At 50.0% G+C, this 16,909-nt stretch overlaps 1 protein-coding gene across 3 annotated transcripts in view; it reads right to left on the bottom strand.

Annotated features, from left to right (window-relative positions):
* CCND3 (cyclin D3) overlaps positions 1–16,864 on the bottom strand; it is a 96,271-nt gene extending 79,407 nt beyond the window's left edge. The window contains exon 1 of one of the 3 annotated variants that reach the window (XM_041769602.1): positions 16,783–16,864. Coding sequence is in view for 2 of the 3 variants with exons in the window: in XM_041769605.1 (XP_041625539.1) it covers positions 15,547–15,552 (6 nt within the window). In the remaining variant the exon portion in view is untranslated. Of the gene's footprint in view, positions 1–15,546; positions 15,777–16,782 lie in introns of those variants that run through there. The other 2 variants (XM_041769605.1, XM_041769594.1) reach the window with 2 other exon arrangements.
* Positions 16,865–16,909: the final 45 nt, after the last annotated feature.

The following is a 16,909-nucleotide window of genomic DNA, read 5'->3' as shown; positions in this document are numbered from 1 at the left end:
CTGGGTTCCTTCCCCCGCTCTGGTCCTTAAGAGCTGGTGACCTCAGCAAGTTATGTGGCTTCTCTAATCCCTCAATTTCCTTGTCTGCACAATAGGGATAATCCGGCTGCTGAGAGGAAGGCATGAGACCACGCATGGTGAGCACCTGGCAATGTGCCTAGCAGGCAGCAAGTGGCTGATATGTCAGCTCCCATCGGGGCTGGCTTCGTGGGCATGTGGCCTATGCAGTCACACGGAGCCCCATGCTCGGAAGGGCCCCCGCTTGGTTCAATGCTCTATGTTACCATCCTCAAAGTCTAAATACTTTTTTTTTTTTTTAAGATTTTATTTATTTATTCATGAGAGACACACACACACAGAGAGGCAGAGACACAGGCAGAGCGAGAAGCAGGCTCCATGCAAGGAGCCCAATGCGGGACTCGATCCCAGGACCCTGGGATTGAGCTCTGAGCTGAAGGCAGATGCTCAACTGCTGAGTCACCCAGGTGCCCCTAAATACTTTTTTTTAAAGTAAGCTCTATGCTCTATGTGGGGCTCAAACTCACTGCCCCAAGATCAAGTCGCATGCTCTACCAACTGAGCCAGTCAGTCGCTCCAAAACTCTTAAGAATTTTTGAACAAGGGGCTCTGCTAATTATGTAGTCAGTTCTGGCTATTACAGCATGTACTTACTGAGTCTGCTGGCTGTGAAAGCGGGAGGGGCTCAGCAGTCTGCTGGAGATGTGGGGGCACTGGAGGGCCCTGGGGACCCAGGAGAGACATTGAAGTACAGTGATGAACAACCCTGCCAGGTTGCCAGCGGTTAGAGTGAGAGGGTAGTGAGGCTCCCGTACACACTCTCGCTGGGTGCTGGGGCAGATGAGAGTGCCCTCTCCTCAGACAGCCAGGCCAACAGGCAGCCTCTGGAGCCCACCATTACCTTCCTCTTGCCACCATCCGCCCACCAAGGGTGAAGATGCCCAACATACCTCAGTGCCAACACCCGCCCATGTCCCTGGCTTTGATACGCTATATGCCCAGGTCATGATCAAACTCAGGAGCACGGGAGTTATGTCCAGAATCTCTACATGTGTGGGCTGTAAAAGTCCTATGTGATGGGAACCAGTGCTGCCCTGAAGCCCCTCAGTGTCCGGGTCCGGCTGAGTCCTGCTGTTCAGGCGGGGACTGGTACAGGAGTGACATAAAGGAATGTGTTAATTACTACTCTAAGTGGCCCAGCCCCAGGAAATGGAAAATATCTGCTCCTTCTATCTTCTTGATTTAAAATCCCAGGCTGGCATGTTTGGAAAGTAGTCTGGGGTGTCTGAGGCAGGGACTTGCAACTCTCAAGAGACATGGGGGCTCCTGAGAGCTGGGGGCTCCCCTAACATGATGCTAAGAAATGACCTCCTGGAGCTGCCATAACCCACGGAAGGGAGGCACATCTTATACCTGCTGACCATCTCCCCTTCTGGATCTGAGACCCCAGAGGGGAGGACCCAGCACAGTGAGGGCTGACCAGATGTTTACAGACTGGCCATTAGGACCACTGCACACCCTCCTCCCCATCCACCCCACATGGCCCCAGATCCTGCCTCAGCTTCCCCAGGCTCACCACCAAAGCCCAGTTCTCTTCTGTTCCTGGGCCCACGTGTGAGTCTGAGGGTGGCTGAGTCTGGCAGGTGGGGCTGGGCCCTGGATGAGGCCCCTCTGCATCCGCCTCCGGCCACCTGTCCTGAATACTCACTCCCTTCCAGACAGCTGGAGAACAGCTTCTGGTAGGGGGGTGCGGGTGTGGGAAGGTTCTAAGGGAGCTAAGCCAAGGCTGAGGGGAGGCCCTTCTAGCTGATGGGGATGCTGAGTGTGCACGCATGGGGGTGGGGTGGGGGAAGGCACTTGGGAGAAGTGGGAATTGGGGGTGGGATCAGAGAATGGAATGTGGAGTTCATTCTCCTGGGGGCACAGCTGTTGCATATTCCTTATCTTAGGGCTCAATCCAGACTCCACCTCCTTCTCTGTTGCTGAGCTGGGGAAGGCAGATCTTGTGGGATACAGTCCTGCTCCTTGTGCTCACTACCTTAGGTTCCCACTGCTCCAAGCTGCTCAGACGGACAAGGAAAAATCAGGCCCCCCCCCCCCAAGGAAATGCCAGCCCCACACTTCACTCTGTGCCCATCCACGGGTAACTGGAGCTTGAAAATGTGTCATCTAATGTTAAGATCCTCCCACAACTGCCATGACGACTTGAGTTAGCCACCCCAGAGTTGCCTCGGTATTTCAGTATTATTGGACTCAAAGGGTCAGCAGATAAGGCTGCTTTAGTCGGAACATGAGGCAGCGGTCATTCCCCAGGCCTCACCAGGATCTCCCCTGGGTTGTCACACCATATTCCTCATACCAACTCTATACTTGGCATCTACTGGCTCTAAGGAGATACTACAAAAATAAGACTGATTTTTTAAAAGAGATTTTATTTATTAATTTGAGAGAGAGAGAGAGAGAGAGAACGTGCAGAAGCAGGGGGAAGAGGGAGAAACAGGCTCTTCACAGAGCCTGATTCGGGGCTTGATCCCAGGCCCCAGGGGTCATGACCTGAGCCAAAGGCAGACGCTTTACCAATTGAGCCACCCAAGAGCCCAGTAAGACTGATTTTGTATATACTTATGGAAACACGACTCATGACCATAACATTGTTCATGTTATTACAGAACCAGAACATTTGGAAAAAAAGGGGAAAAGTAGGGGGAAAAAAAACACACACAGTTCTACTGCCCCTAAAAACTACCAGTGCTAACACTTTAGTATATTTTCTTCCAGTCTCTTCTGTGTGTGTGTAAAATATATAGTTGCGATATATCATATGTAGAATTTTACATCCTGTTTTCCTCAACATTACTGTATAAGTTTTTGTGGTATTACATGTTTTTGCAATTGACTTTTTTAAAAAAAGATTTATTTATTTTAGAGAGAGAGAGTATGTGCGTGCACACATGGAGAGAGGCAGAGGGAAAATGAGAGAAAAACTTAAGCAGATTCCATGCTGAGCACAGAGCACAACATGGGGCTGGATCTCACAATCCTGAAATCATGACCTGAGCTAAAATCAAGAATCAGGTGCTTAATTGACTGAGCTACCCAGGCACCCTTGTGATTGAGTGTGCAAGCTATTTTTAATGGCTATCTAATATTCTCTTTAATAGATACACCAGACTTTGCTTAATCATGCTCTATTGTGAGGCAAACTGCTTTCTGAAGGGAGAGTTTACCATGTGACAAGGCCACCAGCAGGGTAAGAAGATGCCCATTTAGGTCCACTATTGTGCAAGGACATACTCACTGTTAGACTTTTTTTCTTTTTTTAAGATTTTATTTATTTGAGAGAGAGAGAGAGAGTGAGAGCACACGCACACATGAGTGGCAGGGAAGAGCAGAGGGAGAAGGAGACTCCCAGCTGAGCAAGGGGCCTGATGCAGGACTTGATCCCAGGACTCGGGAATCATGACCTGAGCCAAAGGCACACCCTTAACGGACTGAGCCACGTAGGTGCCCCACAGACCTCTTTTTTGTGAACAAGCCATGACACCTTTTGTAGACTCCTGTGGCTGTCAAGTATCCAGTCTTCTTTCCTACAGCACTACCGCTTCCTTTTGGGGGCATTTCCTCTTCCCTAGCACAAATCCAGGAGCCAGCCTGCCTACCTGCACCAGACACCAGAGGGGCTGGCCCATCCATTCCCACCCTGCCTGGCCAGGCATTGGTGACCGCTCAGTTGCTGGCATCTTCCTGCAGGGCCCTCTGCCCAGCCCTCAGGCACTTTATCAGTTTCTGTCCATTCCCAAACCTAGTCTTCCAGCTTGTTTGGCAAGTCTGAGTTCCCAGCCTTCTTCTAATAAATTCCTTTTGCCTCATACTGGACAATCTATTTCTGTTGCTTACAGAACTTTGAGAATACTAAGGGATACCTCGCCCACTTCATGTTTTTCCAATTGCAAGTCAGGACACTTTACTGGATCATGAAGTCTTGAAGCTAATCACAACCAGCATTTTAAAAAAAAAATTAAACAACAGAATAAAATCTTGAAAGTACATATCTAGAGTAGGGTAAGTACTGCTTAATGCAACTTATTTGTTTTATATACATATCCATGTGTGCTTGTATGTGTGGATATAAAATGGGTTAAAATGAAACATTTCTAGGTTTGAAAAACATTGCCCTTATTGAACTTGGGTTACTTGAGAACAAAGAATGGAGCAATCTCTCCTAGATGTTTTTATATTTCTCCCCACATCTTTAGAACCCAGGAAAGCATACTCCCTTGCCAACAGCGTGGTATATTTCAAGGGTCCACCCACTATTTTCTCTCTCTTCATAGCTTGGTGTCTCCTCTTACCCTTTACTTAGTGATGCTTAACAGTAATGGATGTCTTTCCCTCTTGGTCTTTAAATTTCTCTTTAAGGGCACCACTATGCTACTAGCCACACAGGCTGAAACATTCTGGGGTGGTCCCGACTACTCTCATACATTCACTTACCGTGGGCACCCACTGTAGCCTAGTCGGAGAGAAGGAGGCACGTAAGCAGCAAACTATAACATACCTCATCTTAGAAGTATGCCAGGTGCCTGGCGGGGGAAGGGCAGAGCAATTTCACAGGGCAGATGATTATTCATACCTTCCTACCAAATAATTACTAAGTTCTGCTGCTTTTACCTTCAAAATATTTTGCCAAATCACCCCCCTTGTTTCCATTTCCATTGGCCTCACCCTAGTTTCAATCCTTGTTAGATTTTGTGTAGACTTTCTCTTGCCAGCTCTGTTCTACTGCTGCCCTAGAAGTTATCTTGAAACAATCTGATCATGGCACTTCCATGCTCAAAAGCTTTCAGTGGCCCCCTATTACCTACCAAAAAAAGTCCAAATTCCCCAACCCAACGCTGTTGATTTGGCTTCTTCACTATTGCTCTATGTTCTACTAGGGCCACAGGTTTTGTTTTGTTTTAAAGATTTTATTTATTTTTTCATGAGAGACACAGAGAGAGAGGCAGAGACACAGGCAGAGGGAGAAGCAGGCTCCCTGCAGGAGCCAGACACGGGACTCAATCCCAGGACATCGGGATCATGGCCTGAGCCAAAGGCAATCACTGAGCCGCCTAGGTGTCCCAAGGCCACAGGTTTTAAACCAGTCCATAAGTTCTTCCTTTCCAACTACGTATCTGTCTGAGGCCAGATTTTCTTCATGTACATCAACCCAAACAACACCCTGCAATAGATTAAAGCAGAAACAGACATGATAATCTAGCTGTCTTCTACTAAGCCAGGCATTAAAGAGATTTGTAAAAAATGTAAAACAAAGCCACAGTGCTCACTACTTTTTGATCATTTTTTAAACATTTAATAATAGTTATTATTTTATAAAAAATACGATGCTATGTTAACACACAATACTTTTTTTTTACAGTTCCTCTAAAGAGATTCATATTCTTTAAATTTTGCATTTAAAATTAGAAGTTAGGGCAGCCCAGGTGGCTCAGTGGTTTAGTGCCGCCTTCAGCCCAGGGTGTGGTCCTGGAGACCTGGGATCGAGTCCTGCGTCAGGGTCCCTGCAGGGAGCCTGCTTCTCCCTCCGCCTGTGTCTCTACCTCTCTCTCTGCATGTATCTCATGAACAAATAAATCAAAAATCTTTTAAAAAAATTAAAGTTAGATGGGGCGCCTGGGTGTCTCAGTGGTTGAGCATCTGCCTTTAGCTCCCCGAAAGGAGCCTGCTTCTCCCTCTGCCTGTGTCTCTGCCCCTCTCTCTGTGTCTCTCATGAATACATGAATAAAGACATGAATTCATGTCTCTCATGAATAAATAAATCTCTAAAAAAAATGAGAATAAAATAAATTAAAAGTTAAATGTCAATAGTCACAACCTTCAAAGACAAAAACTCGTTGGGATCCACAATAATTTTTTTTTTTAAGATTTTATTTATCTATTCACGATAGACATAGAGAGGCAGAGACACAGGCAGAGGGAGAAGCAGGTTCCATGCAGGGAGCCTGACATGGGACTCGATCCCGGGACTTCAGGATCGCGCCCTGGGCCAAAGGCAGGCGCGCTAAACCGCTGAGCCACCCAGGGATCCCCGATCCACAATAATTTTTTAAGGGTGGAATACCCTAGCCGTTTTCCTTCACTCATGTCTTAACTTCTCTGCCCTGGTGTCTTGCTAGAGGTGTGTCTGTGTATGCTTCTGTGTGTATGTGTGTGTGTGTGTGTGTGTGTGTGTGTGTGTTTGTGTGTTTTAATATTTTATTTATTTATTTATTTAGAGAGAAAGAGAAGGTGGGGCAGCAATGGGAGAGGCAGAAGGAGATAGAAAATCCCAAGCAGACTCCCCGCTGAGCACAGAGCTGGATTCAGGGCTTGATCCCATAACCCTGAGATCATGACCTGAGCTGAAACTAAGGGTCAGATGCTCAGCTGATTGAGCCACCCAGGCACCCTTGGAGTTTTTAAGCCATTAAAAAAACATGAAGTAGTATATTAAAAATAATTATTGTTATAAAAATAATAATTATAGAAATAGCCACTAATTATTTTAGAAGCAATAATGATATAAAGAATAAGTCTAATGTCATAGAAATAGGAATCGAAAACCGATTTCTACAGTGCAGTTTTCAGTAAAAACAAAAAATGAAAACTCAGGTGTTCAGAAAAGTAAAAAAAAATATATAAAAGCTATCACCATTTAAAATTGCTCAGGAAAAAAAAATTTGCTCAGGGGATCCCTGAGTGGCTCAGCGGTTTAGTGCCTGCCTTCAGCCCAGGAAGTCCCAGGATCGACTCCCACATCAGGCTTCCTGCATGGACCCTGCTTCTCCCTCTGCCCCCCACCCCCCGCCCCATGAATAAATAAATTAAAATTTTTAAATAGATGTTAAAAAATAATAAAATAAAATTGCTCCTGGGGCACCTGGCTGGCTCAGCAACTCTTAAACTTGGGGTCATGGGTTCAAGTCCAATGTTAGGTGTAGATATTACTAAAAACAAATTTTTGAAAATAAAATAAAATTGCTCCTGAATAATTTCTCCTTAAGTCCACTTCTCTTTTCTCAAATGGCATCTTTGATAAGAAATTCCTGGTTAATCCACCCAAAAGCAAGTGCACCTTCCCCCAGATTCCCCCAGCCCTGCCACTCAAACCCTTCCTCTGGCCCAGGGAGCCCACGAGAGCCCATGAGAGAATGCATATTGAATTCCTAAATGTGCCCATTTAACTATCACAAACTCAATTATATTCACTGGAGGAGACACTAATCAACCACAGAAACTTAGATATTATTTATACAGTGTGGTCCCTTAAGTCCAGCACAAACATCATGTTTAACCAAGGACTTGGCCATCTGTTCCGATGACAACGGGCCATCTTGGAGGTTCTCTGAAATGGGGGAGAAAGCTCAAACTATGCATCTTATGTTCTATGAGCAATTTAATAAGTAAACTTAGAGTGATTCTGAGACGGATTTTGTTTCTCCACTGATCTTGAACCCAGCACTGCAGAAAATGTGACTCTGCTGTAAATGAGCAATGGACAAGACCTCTGTGCCTTACAGATGTTGTTGGAGGAATACACCAGGTGAGTGAGCCCAGGATCCCAGACCTATGCAGCCCTGTCCTCCGGACAAGGTGTGTGGCATGCTTCCTGGGCCAGGGCTGCTCCTTCTTTCTGGATAGGGTATCTTGGGTGAAGTGTGCAGGTCCAGTGTTAGGACTCTGCTTAACTGCCAACTCCAGAGATGCACCCTCAGCCACTGCAACCCTACTAAAGCCTGAGTCTGGGGGAGAGAAAGGAAAAGAAAAGGACTTGAAGGGCTGGAGGAAAAACTTGTGTGTACCATCACCGCAAATGGGGCGGCTGTGGTCTGGCTGATTCATCCAGGGCTCCCGAGATAGGTCAGGGCCCCAGCCCCACCTAGCAGAGCTCATATCACCACCTCCTACTCCTGCTTCCTGGGTCTTGCATGACACCTGACCTGCCTGCTGGGGCAGGGCTGGGCCATCCTGGCTACCTCCCTTCCATGCTTGGCATAGGAGACAACCCTGAAGCTCCCACTAGGAGTGTGGAGGGATGGAGGCGGCTCTGGGCTTTCCTGGAGCAGTTGTACCCACACCATCATCACTCCTCACAGACGTGCACACACACAGATTCACCATCACACACAGAGGCAGTTTGGGGATCTACCAGCCTGCTCTATGTGTCTCAATGCTGTATTTAGGACAGTGCATCAACAGAACCTGGGGGCATCTCACACTCCCCCTGGTGGGTGGGCACACACACGCACAAGCATACACAACATGCAGGAAAAGTCTGACTCAGGTCAGAGCTCTTTCAGCCCCCAGGCTCTCAGGACTGACTAGCAATATGACCTTGGGCAAGTTATTTAATCTATGTGCCTCAGTTTCTTCACCAGTAAAATAAAGGAACCTTGTAGGATTCTTGGGAAGAACAGAGGAGAAATGAGTTAAAAACATGTATATTTATTATAAACTTATCTGCAAATGGTGCATACTGTACGGAGGCACTCACAACAGCGCCTGGCTATGGAACTATTGTGCAAAGATATGCTATCACAATCTCCAACATGTTTACTGCCATGTGCCTGGGAAGAAATGAGGGTTCAGAGAAATCCACACAAGATTCCCAAAAGGAATGCCAAAAATGACTCCCAGAAGCTGTGTCAGAGGAAAGGCAGGGAAGAAGCAGGACTTTCTGAGGATGACCCAGGAGGCCTTAAGCTCACATCCAGGGGTAGTAAAGAGAGGGGTTTTTTGAGTTAGAACCCAAGAGGCTGGTCCTAAGCCAAAAAAGACTATTTTCTTGGAGACACAGAGATCCGAGAGAAAAATTCAGCCTGGTCCTAGAGGTGGATTCAAGTAAATTCCAAGAAAAGACAGAGGCTGCCTCCAGAACCAGCAGGTACCAGATGACTGGAGGGAAAAAGGGAGAGGGCTTGGGAAAAACTAGAATGTTCCACACCCTGGCCTATGCTCAGCTCCCCAGTCCATCTGAGAGTCTATAACCCCAAGATCCTCTCTCACTGTGATGAAAATAGATTGCACATGTGAACAGCCTCCAAGTCTGTGGTTCTGCAATAGATACTGTTTAAAGAAAAGGGAATGGAGCTGGAAGGAAGGGGAAACACAGACTTGACTCTCGGGGGCCTGGTGTTGGGAGGAAGCAAGCCTCCCTCCCCTTCATAATCCCAAATCAGCCTGTGACAGCCACTTGCTAGAGAGGAATAAACTCTCCCCTGGGTCTTATCCAGACTGGATTCCTCAGCCCCCAGGAGTAAGCTTAGGAAAGAGTGTTGGAAGGATAGATGCCTTCCTGGGGACAAGCAGCCCAGGGCCCTCTGTGCCCCCATCCTCCCCGCCCCGACCGGCCCCACCCCCCCAGAGCCTCCAATACTTCCAGCTGGAGCCTAAGCTGGAGGCCGAGGTCTGCATGTGAGGCCCTGCTCCTGCTTCCTTTCCCAGAACTCAGGGCCCCCAGGGGAAGGGCAGGAGGAGCAGCCTGGAGGGAAGAGAACAGAGGACAGGAGGGAGGGCGAGTTGGAGCACTCGAAGCTGGGGCCCGAACTGGGAGTTTCTGGGACAGTCCCAATTTCAAGTATTTTGTCCAACTGTCTGACCACAGGCCAGAACTCATGGGCTGGTATTTATTTTAGACAAAAGGACGAAACGGGGTCATAGGTAGGATGGTAAGGAAAGAAACCAGGGTTGCCTCTTGGTTCGGGGAAGGCCCCTGTGCCCACTCCAAGCAGCTCTGGCTGGAAGACGGTTAGGACCATGACAGGACAGTGGAGGCACTGCTTCTAAGGACTCATGACCCGTTTGGCACTTGGCAGGGCTTTGTGTGCATGAATCTCATGCACCTCGTACAAAGGGTGGACTCTGAAGCCTCAGCCCCTTCCTCTGTGTAACCACTTTGTGCCTTGGTGTCCTTGTCTGTGAAGACATAACAACAGTGCCTCCCTTGCGAGAATGCTGTGAGGACAGAAAAGATAACACTTGTTTTACAGTAAGCATTCAAGGAAGATCGGCCCTGACTAATCTCCACAATGACCCAGTGAGGTAGGGACTACTAACACCCACTTGACAGATGAGGAAACTCAGTTTCACACAAGCAGGAAGGAACCAAGCTAGGACTCAAACCAGAGTGGTTTGTCTACTGGGCATCGGCTCTCTTGACCACTCCATGAGAGAAAGCATGAATTAGTGGTTTTATGTGCAGACTCTACAGCCAAACAGCCAAGTCCGACTTCCAGCTCACTGACCAGCTGTGTGAAAGGAAGCTAGCTGCTTAACCCTTGGTGCTTTGGTTTGCTCATCTGTAAAATGGGCACCCTGCCTTAGTGTTAGAAGTAAATACACAGGGCAGCCCGGGTGGCTCTGCGGTATAGGGCCGCCTTGAGCCCAGGGCCTGATCCTGGAGATCTGGGATGGAGTCCCATGTCGGCTCCCTGCACGGAGCCTGCTTCTCCCTCTGCCTGTGTCTCAGCCTCTCTCTCTCTCCGTGTCTCTCATGAATAAATAAAATCTTAAAAGAAAAAAAAAAAAGAAGAAGTAAACACGAGTTAGGAAATGTCTGGAACACTACTAGTTAGGGCCGCTTTCTCCGGCCTGCCTTCCAGGGCGCCCTCTGGTGGTCTGGCTTGTAACCGCACCCTCTCTTCCTGCTCTTGTTGGGCCTTGCCCGTCCATGGTGGGGCCACTGCAGCTCCTCACACTTCTTTTTTTAAAGATTTTATTTATTTATTCATGAGAGATACACAGAGAGAGGCAGAGACATAGGCAGAGGGAGAAGCAGGCTCCCTGCGGGGAGCCCGATGTGGGATGCAATCCCAGAACCCTGGGATCATGACCTGAGCCGAAGGCAGATGCTCAACCACTGAGCCACCCAGGCTCCACACCCTTCTAAGGGTCTTGATGGGGCACCAAGCAACCCCTCTCCTACCCCTCACTCCGAAACAATGCTTGGGCCTCTGCTGTCTCACCTCAGGAGTGGCTGTCTTGGGGGAACTTCAACCAGGGTAGGAGAAGTGCCCACTGAGGGCAAAGGAGCTGCAGGTTTTGAGGGCCCTCAATGGCGATGACACGGTATTATGTGTCATGCCTTCGAAGGGTACGAAAGGCCATGCCTACAAGGGCTGCTGGCCTGGCCCTCTGCTCCCAACACACCCCGCCTTCTGTCTCAAGGGCAAAGGAAGGTCAGGGATGGGGAAAAGAGGGTGTGGGTGGGAGGGGCCCCAGCGGGAAGGAGGGGCCCCAGGGTCTGGGACCTAAGAGATCATTTTATGGCGGTTGTACTTGGTCAAAAGTGGCTCCCTGGGCTCTGGTGTAGATAGCTGGGGATGGGTGGGGCAGGGGCCCCATGAAACCGGCTGGCAGCTGAACGACCAGATGGTGCTCTCCACCCAATCCTGCAGTCCCGGGGCAACACACTGGGCAACAGCCCCACCTGGTGGACAGACGAGGATCGCCATGGGCCCGGGGAGCACAAGGAGCAATGGGATGACCCGGAAAGGGGAAACAGGTGAATAATCACATGGGACGGTTTAGGATTTAGAGGTGGAAGGGGCTTTGAGGTCTTTCAACGAGCAGAAGCCCCTCCTAAGCATGTGCTCTAGACTCCCTTAGACGAAGAATTCGCTTCTTCAGACGGGGATTAGGCAACTGTTAGAAAGTTCTCATGTATAAAAATTAAAAAAAAAAAAAAAAAAAAAAGTTCTCATGCTATTTCGGAGATCTGCCCCCACCAGTCTGTCCCCTGGCCTCCTATCTGGCCCACTTCGTGTGGGCTTCCAAAGGCAACCTTCCAAACATTTGAACACAGCTATTATATCCTTCCTAAATCTTCTCCCCATTTGCTTCAACCGTTTGGAGTTTGACGCCCCTTGTTCACCCACTGCTTCTTTTCTCCACTAGATCCTTTTCTAATATATTAAGTTCCAAGGAATCCTTTCCAATTCTCTACGTAAGCCACCCCAACCCTAGCAACATCATTTTAAAAATATCTTTGGATCTCAACCTCCTACTCTTCAGGATCTAATATGATATAATACTGTTTGGGCCTGATATATGTTAATGTTCTGATTTGGGGACTAATTTAAATGTCAAGAGCACAGGCTCTGAAGTCAAATTCACCAGTGTTCAAATCTGGGCTCTGCCACTTACTAGCTGTGTGACTTTGGGTAAGTTTATTAGCCTTTCTGGGTTTCAGTTTCCTTATCTGTAAATTGGGGATGGGGGTATTCACAACCGGGCATTGTGAGTATCAGATGAGATAAGGCAAGTGAAACACTTAGGACAGCTGCTGGCAGCATCATTCAGCTCCTAAGTGACCATTCTAAGCACATTCTTCTGAGTTTCAAGCAAGAGGGGGTGCTTTGAGGAAGAGAGAGGAGAAAAGAAGACCTTCTGGAGTTAACTGGCCTTTCCCAAGCAGTGTGAATGCCAGGTGAAATCCAACAAAGGGGTACCTAGCTCTGGTCTCGTTTCCAGTGGTGTCTGGGTACAGCCAGGCCACCCTCCCCACCCCCACCCCCATCACTGTAATGGGGCAGGTCTTGACAGCTCTTTGAAACTCAGAGGGTTTAAAATTTAAATGTCTTTGAGGGTAAGAAAAACACACCAAAATAAACATACCTCCTGCAGAACGGAGAAAGGGAAACTTGGCAGGCACCCCAGAACTTTCCCCACCCCCAGCCCTCCCTAAACTTCCTCTTGTGGTTTCTCAAGAGCACAACCTGTTCTCCCCAGCCAAGAAAACGCCTGGGGCAGGGGGCTGGGGCAAGCCAAGGGTTCCACCCCACCCCACCCTATGACAAGGGAGGAAAGTATGCGTGGCAGAAAGGTGGCCTGGAGGTCTATTTAGTTCAGAATTTCACAACAGGCTTACCTGTTATCTTGGTGTGGCCACCCTCTAAACCCTCAACTGCCAGCATCAACACCCATCCCTCCCCCAACCTATGCCTCTCTCTCAAAGACAGATGCATGGAGGTGATTTGACCGCAGGCAGAGGGGGACCACTTCAGGCCTCCCCAGATCTGTGCAGAGGACTCTTGTGAAAAAACCTAGAATTTCAGAAAGGTAATGGAAAAGTGGCTGGAATCCCGGGAATCTCTGCCCTGTGGCTTGGCTCACATCAGGGGCAAGGGCCCAGACTGCCTGGAGGGATGGAGTCAGAGACACACATGCAGCTTTGGGATGCAGCGGCTGTGGGCAACAAGAGAGGTGAACATCTTAAGATGGTTTCCACTACTGCACCATCTTCCTTACTCAGCTACCAGGTTGGACTGTTTCTCTTGGAATCTAAAATATGAGAGTCTCTGCTATTCCTAAAGATTCCCACCAAATGAGGTGTCTTAGTCTCGCACATTCCCAGATTCTGGCACATTACAACCATGTTGCCTTCTTTCTTGCATCGAACCTTAGTTTGTTCCTCTTGATGAGTGAGGCTTATTCAAGAAAACACACTAATACACACACAGCCTCAAGGGAAGGATATAACTCAGTGCAGTCCCTACAAGCTTACTCAAGACCTGTTGAGGCTCCATGTAAACCGTTACCAGCACCCACACTCGGCTAAAAGGTTTCTCTCCTCTCTACTACCCAAGATACAGGACCATTTGGAAACTCCTAAGTCCCTAGCTCAAGTGGACATTCTACATGGTCAACCAGGGAAGCAGGGTAGTCTAGTGATCAAGAACAGGGCCTCCCAGGTCAAGTGCCCTGGGTTTCAATCTCAGCTCTGCCATTTATTTCTGGTGTAGTCTTTAGAAAAATAACTTAACGCCTCTGTGCCTAGGTTTTCCCGTCTATACAATGGAGATGATCCTAGTGCTGACCTCATAGGACTTAGGGAAGGTTTTTTTTTTTAGACTTTATTTATTTATTTAAGATATTATTTATTTATTTGACAGGGAGAGAGCACAAGCAGAGGGAGCAGCAGGCAGAGGGAGAGGGAGAAATAGGTTCCGCATGGAACAGGGAGCCAGATGTGGGGTTCAATCCTAGGACTCTGGGATCATGACCTGAGCCAAAGGCAGAAGCTTAACTGACTGAGCTACTCAGGTGCCCCACTTAGGGAGGTTAAATGAGACACTATACCCCAAACATTTAGAACAGTGCCTGACAGTACTATATAAGCATTAGCTGGTATTCTGAACCCTTGAGGGAAGGAAGGAAAAAAGAGGAAGCACTAAAGACCAAGGTAGTCATGGCCTCAAGGATATAGGATCTTGCTGGAATTCTCAGAGATACCTTTGATTGGAAATTCCAGGCAGAGTAGAAGCTCTGACTTGTTTATGTCCCCAACATCTAGCCTGTGCAGGAGATACAGCCATAGCTAATGGATGGTGAATAAATTCATCTAATGTTGTATCAGTCATCTCTCCAAGGAGCTGAGGAATTGAAAAAGCAGAAGAATCTGCAGGAACACAATGAGAGATCTAGTTGTCTTCACCTATGTCTGGTCCCCAAGAGAACCGAGGAGGGTGGCATTGAGAAAACAGTGGAAACAGTCCTAAGGCCCAAGGATGAGGAATGGATACCCCAACATTGTGTGGATGGTCACATAACCCTCAAGTGGACTCCCAGCTGCATACAGCTGTGAATTTTTGGATTCTTAGGGACCAGCCCAGAAACTTGCCTTTCCCTGAATTTATCCTGCTCATTCCCCCCCTCTTCTTCATGCCTAGATAGTAGGTTAAAGAGAGCAGGAACGCGTTCTGGGTCCTCAGTGTATTCCAATGCCAACCCCGCAGTCAGGGTTCAGTACAGCTCTGCAGAATGAACAAGTGGCCCCCAAAGACTTCCTACCACTTCTCTGCCTGGTGACTATCCATCACCTAGAATCCAACTCCAAAGTCCTCTTCTCTCCTGAGTCTTCCTCGCCAGCCCAACTTGGTGCTTTACGTCTGTTGTTTTCTGTGACCCACACCAGTGGTAGTTGAATAACATCATCGTACCCTCAGCATCCCATAAATCCCAGACACATAGTAGGTGCTCAATGTTTGCAGATGAAATCATTATGCTCCCTTAGTAACAACAACCAATTTCTTCAGTTACTCTTCTTGGCAGTACATTAAAAGATGCAGAAGAGGCTTGTGTGCACATCAGACACCACGGGGACACCGAGGCGTCCCTTCTTCCAGTCGGTTCCTCTGACCTAATCCTTCTGCCCACATCGGTTCTGCCTTCCTACTCACCTCCCATTGCTATCTCTGAGGTATGAAGAACGACGACAACCCAGTGAGGCCACTGGGCTTCTGGGTCAGCTGGGAGAGGGGCTGTGGGGACAGGGCTCAGGGCTTTGGGGGCGTCTCTGCTCTTCACCTACGTGCAAAAGTGAGCCAAGCTTTAGGGGACAATGGGGAGGTGATGAGGACGCAGCGACCCCCTTAACCGACCCTCTTCCGACCCTACCCCGGGCGTCCAGCCTGAGCTTGGAGGCACCCCAGCGAAGGGTGGAGAGGCTGACCCCCCATCTACCTAGGCTTCTCCAGCCATCAAGCCTACCTCCATAGCAGGCGAGCCCCCCGGAGCACCGACTGTGGCCTCATTGTCCCGCCGCCTCGGACTTGTCTCTGGGGAGGGGGGCGTCGCCACCGCCTCGAGCCGCGCGGAGGGGCGTGCGCTCCTCCTCCGGGCGCCCCAACAGAAACAGTCTCCACCCCCGCAGGCGCCGCGTGTTTACAAAGTCCGCGCCGCGCCGCGGATCCCGAGTTTAAAGCTGGGCAGGAAGTGGGGAAGAGGGGGCGGGGGAGACAAAGGGGCTGGGTGCTCGGCGCCGCGGCAGTGTGCGCCCCGACTCCTCCCCCGGCCGCCCGCGGTTGGCCCCGCAGACCCCGACCCACGTGCCCGGGTGAGGGGCGGGGCACGCCCCGGGCTCAGGTGCGCCTGCGGGGCCCCGGCGGCGCGGTTCCCGGAGCTTCACCCTCCGGGCGCTCGCCAGGCGTTCCCGCGTCGCGCAGGAAATAAACAACTTTAGGTGCCGTGTCTCGACCTCCGGCTATGCTCCTGGCACGTGCCAGAGATCCTTTGCGGGTATTAGCTTATTTTCTTCTCTAGCAACCCCACCCCGGTTTCACACACACACAAGGGAAACTGAGGCACAGCGCGGTTCGGTAATGTGCCCGAAGCCTCACAGCCTGCGAGGTTAGGATTCCAGCCCGGCGTGTGCGCCCTCCCAGGCACGCGCAAACGGAACTGAATGAGGGGCAGTGGGGGTCCCCGGTCCCGGCAAGGAGAACCCCCTTCCAGGGTGGCCGATGAGCGAGTGAGACGCAGAAAACCACAAGCACCGCGCGGTCGCAACGCCTCGGGACTGAGGCGGGCCCCGGACAGCGTCTCGCGGCCCGCGCCTCCCGACTCGCGCGCAAATAGCTGCGGATCGAGGGCGAGAAGGCATCGGCATGCAGCGGAGGGCCTGGGCTAGCCGGTCTAGGCTCTAGGTGCAGGTGGACGTTGGCGGGCTGCGGGGCCGGTGCGCGCAGAGGAAGGTTTCCCAAAATTACTCGCTCAGGATAATCACCTGCAGAGCTTCACAACAGAGAGTCCCAGGCCCCTTCCCCGGAGAGGGAGTCCCTGGGACCGAGCGGGACGCAGCCAAAGGTGTTGCTAACAACAGGCAAGTTTGGAGCGCCCCAGGGATGTGCTCTGCAGGAGAAACGACCTCCTCTAGAAACAGGTGCGAAACCCGAGGGCGCATCTTCCTAGCCGATCCCGAGGCACACCGGGGCCCCAAGAACCTACCACTCACTGTAGGTCACGTGAGCCGCGATCCTCAAACACCGCCGTCCCCCCGCCCCCCGCAACCCGCCTGGGCTTCGGAGAGCTCCGAGGGGTGCGCGCCGCCCCGCCCCCTCCCCGCCTCTCCCCG

Source organism: Vulpes lagopus, chromosome 1, assembly GCF_018345385.1.
Source record: "Vulpes lagopus strain Blue_001 chromosome 1, ASM1834538v1, whole genome shotgun sequence".
NCBI lineage: Eukaryota > Metazoa > Chordata > Mammalia > Carnivora > Canidae > Vulpes > Vulpes lagopus.
This window is presented reverse-complemented; position numbering and strand designations above follow the sequence as displayed.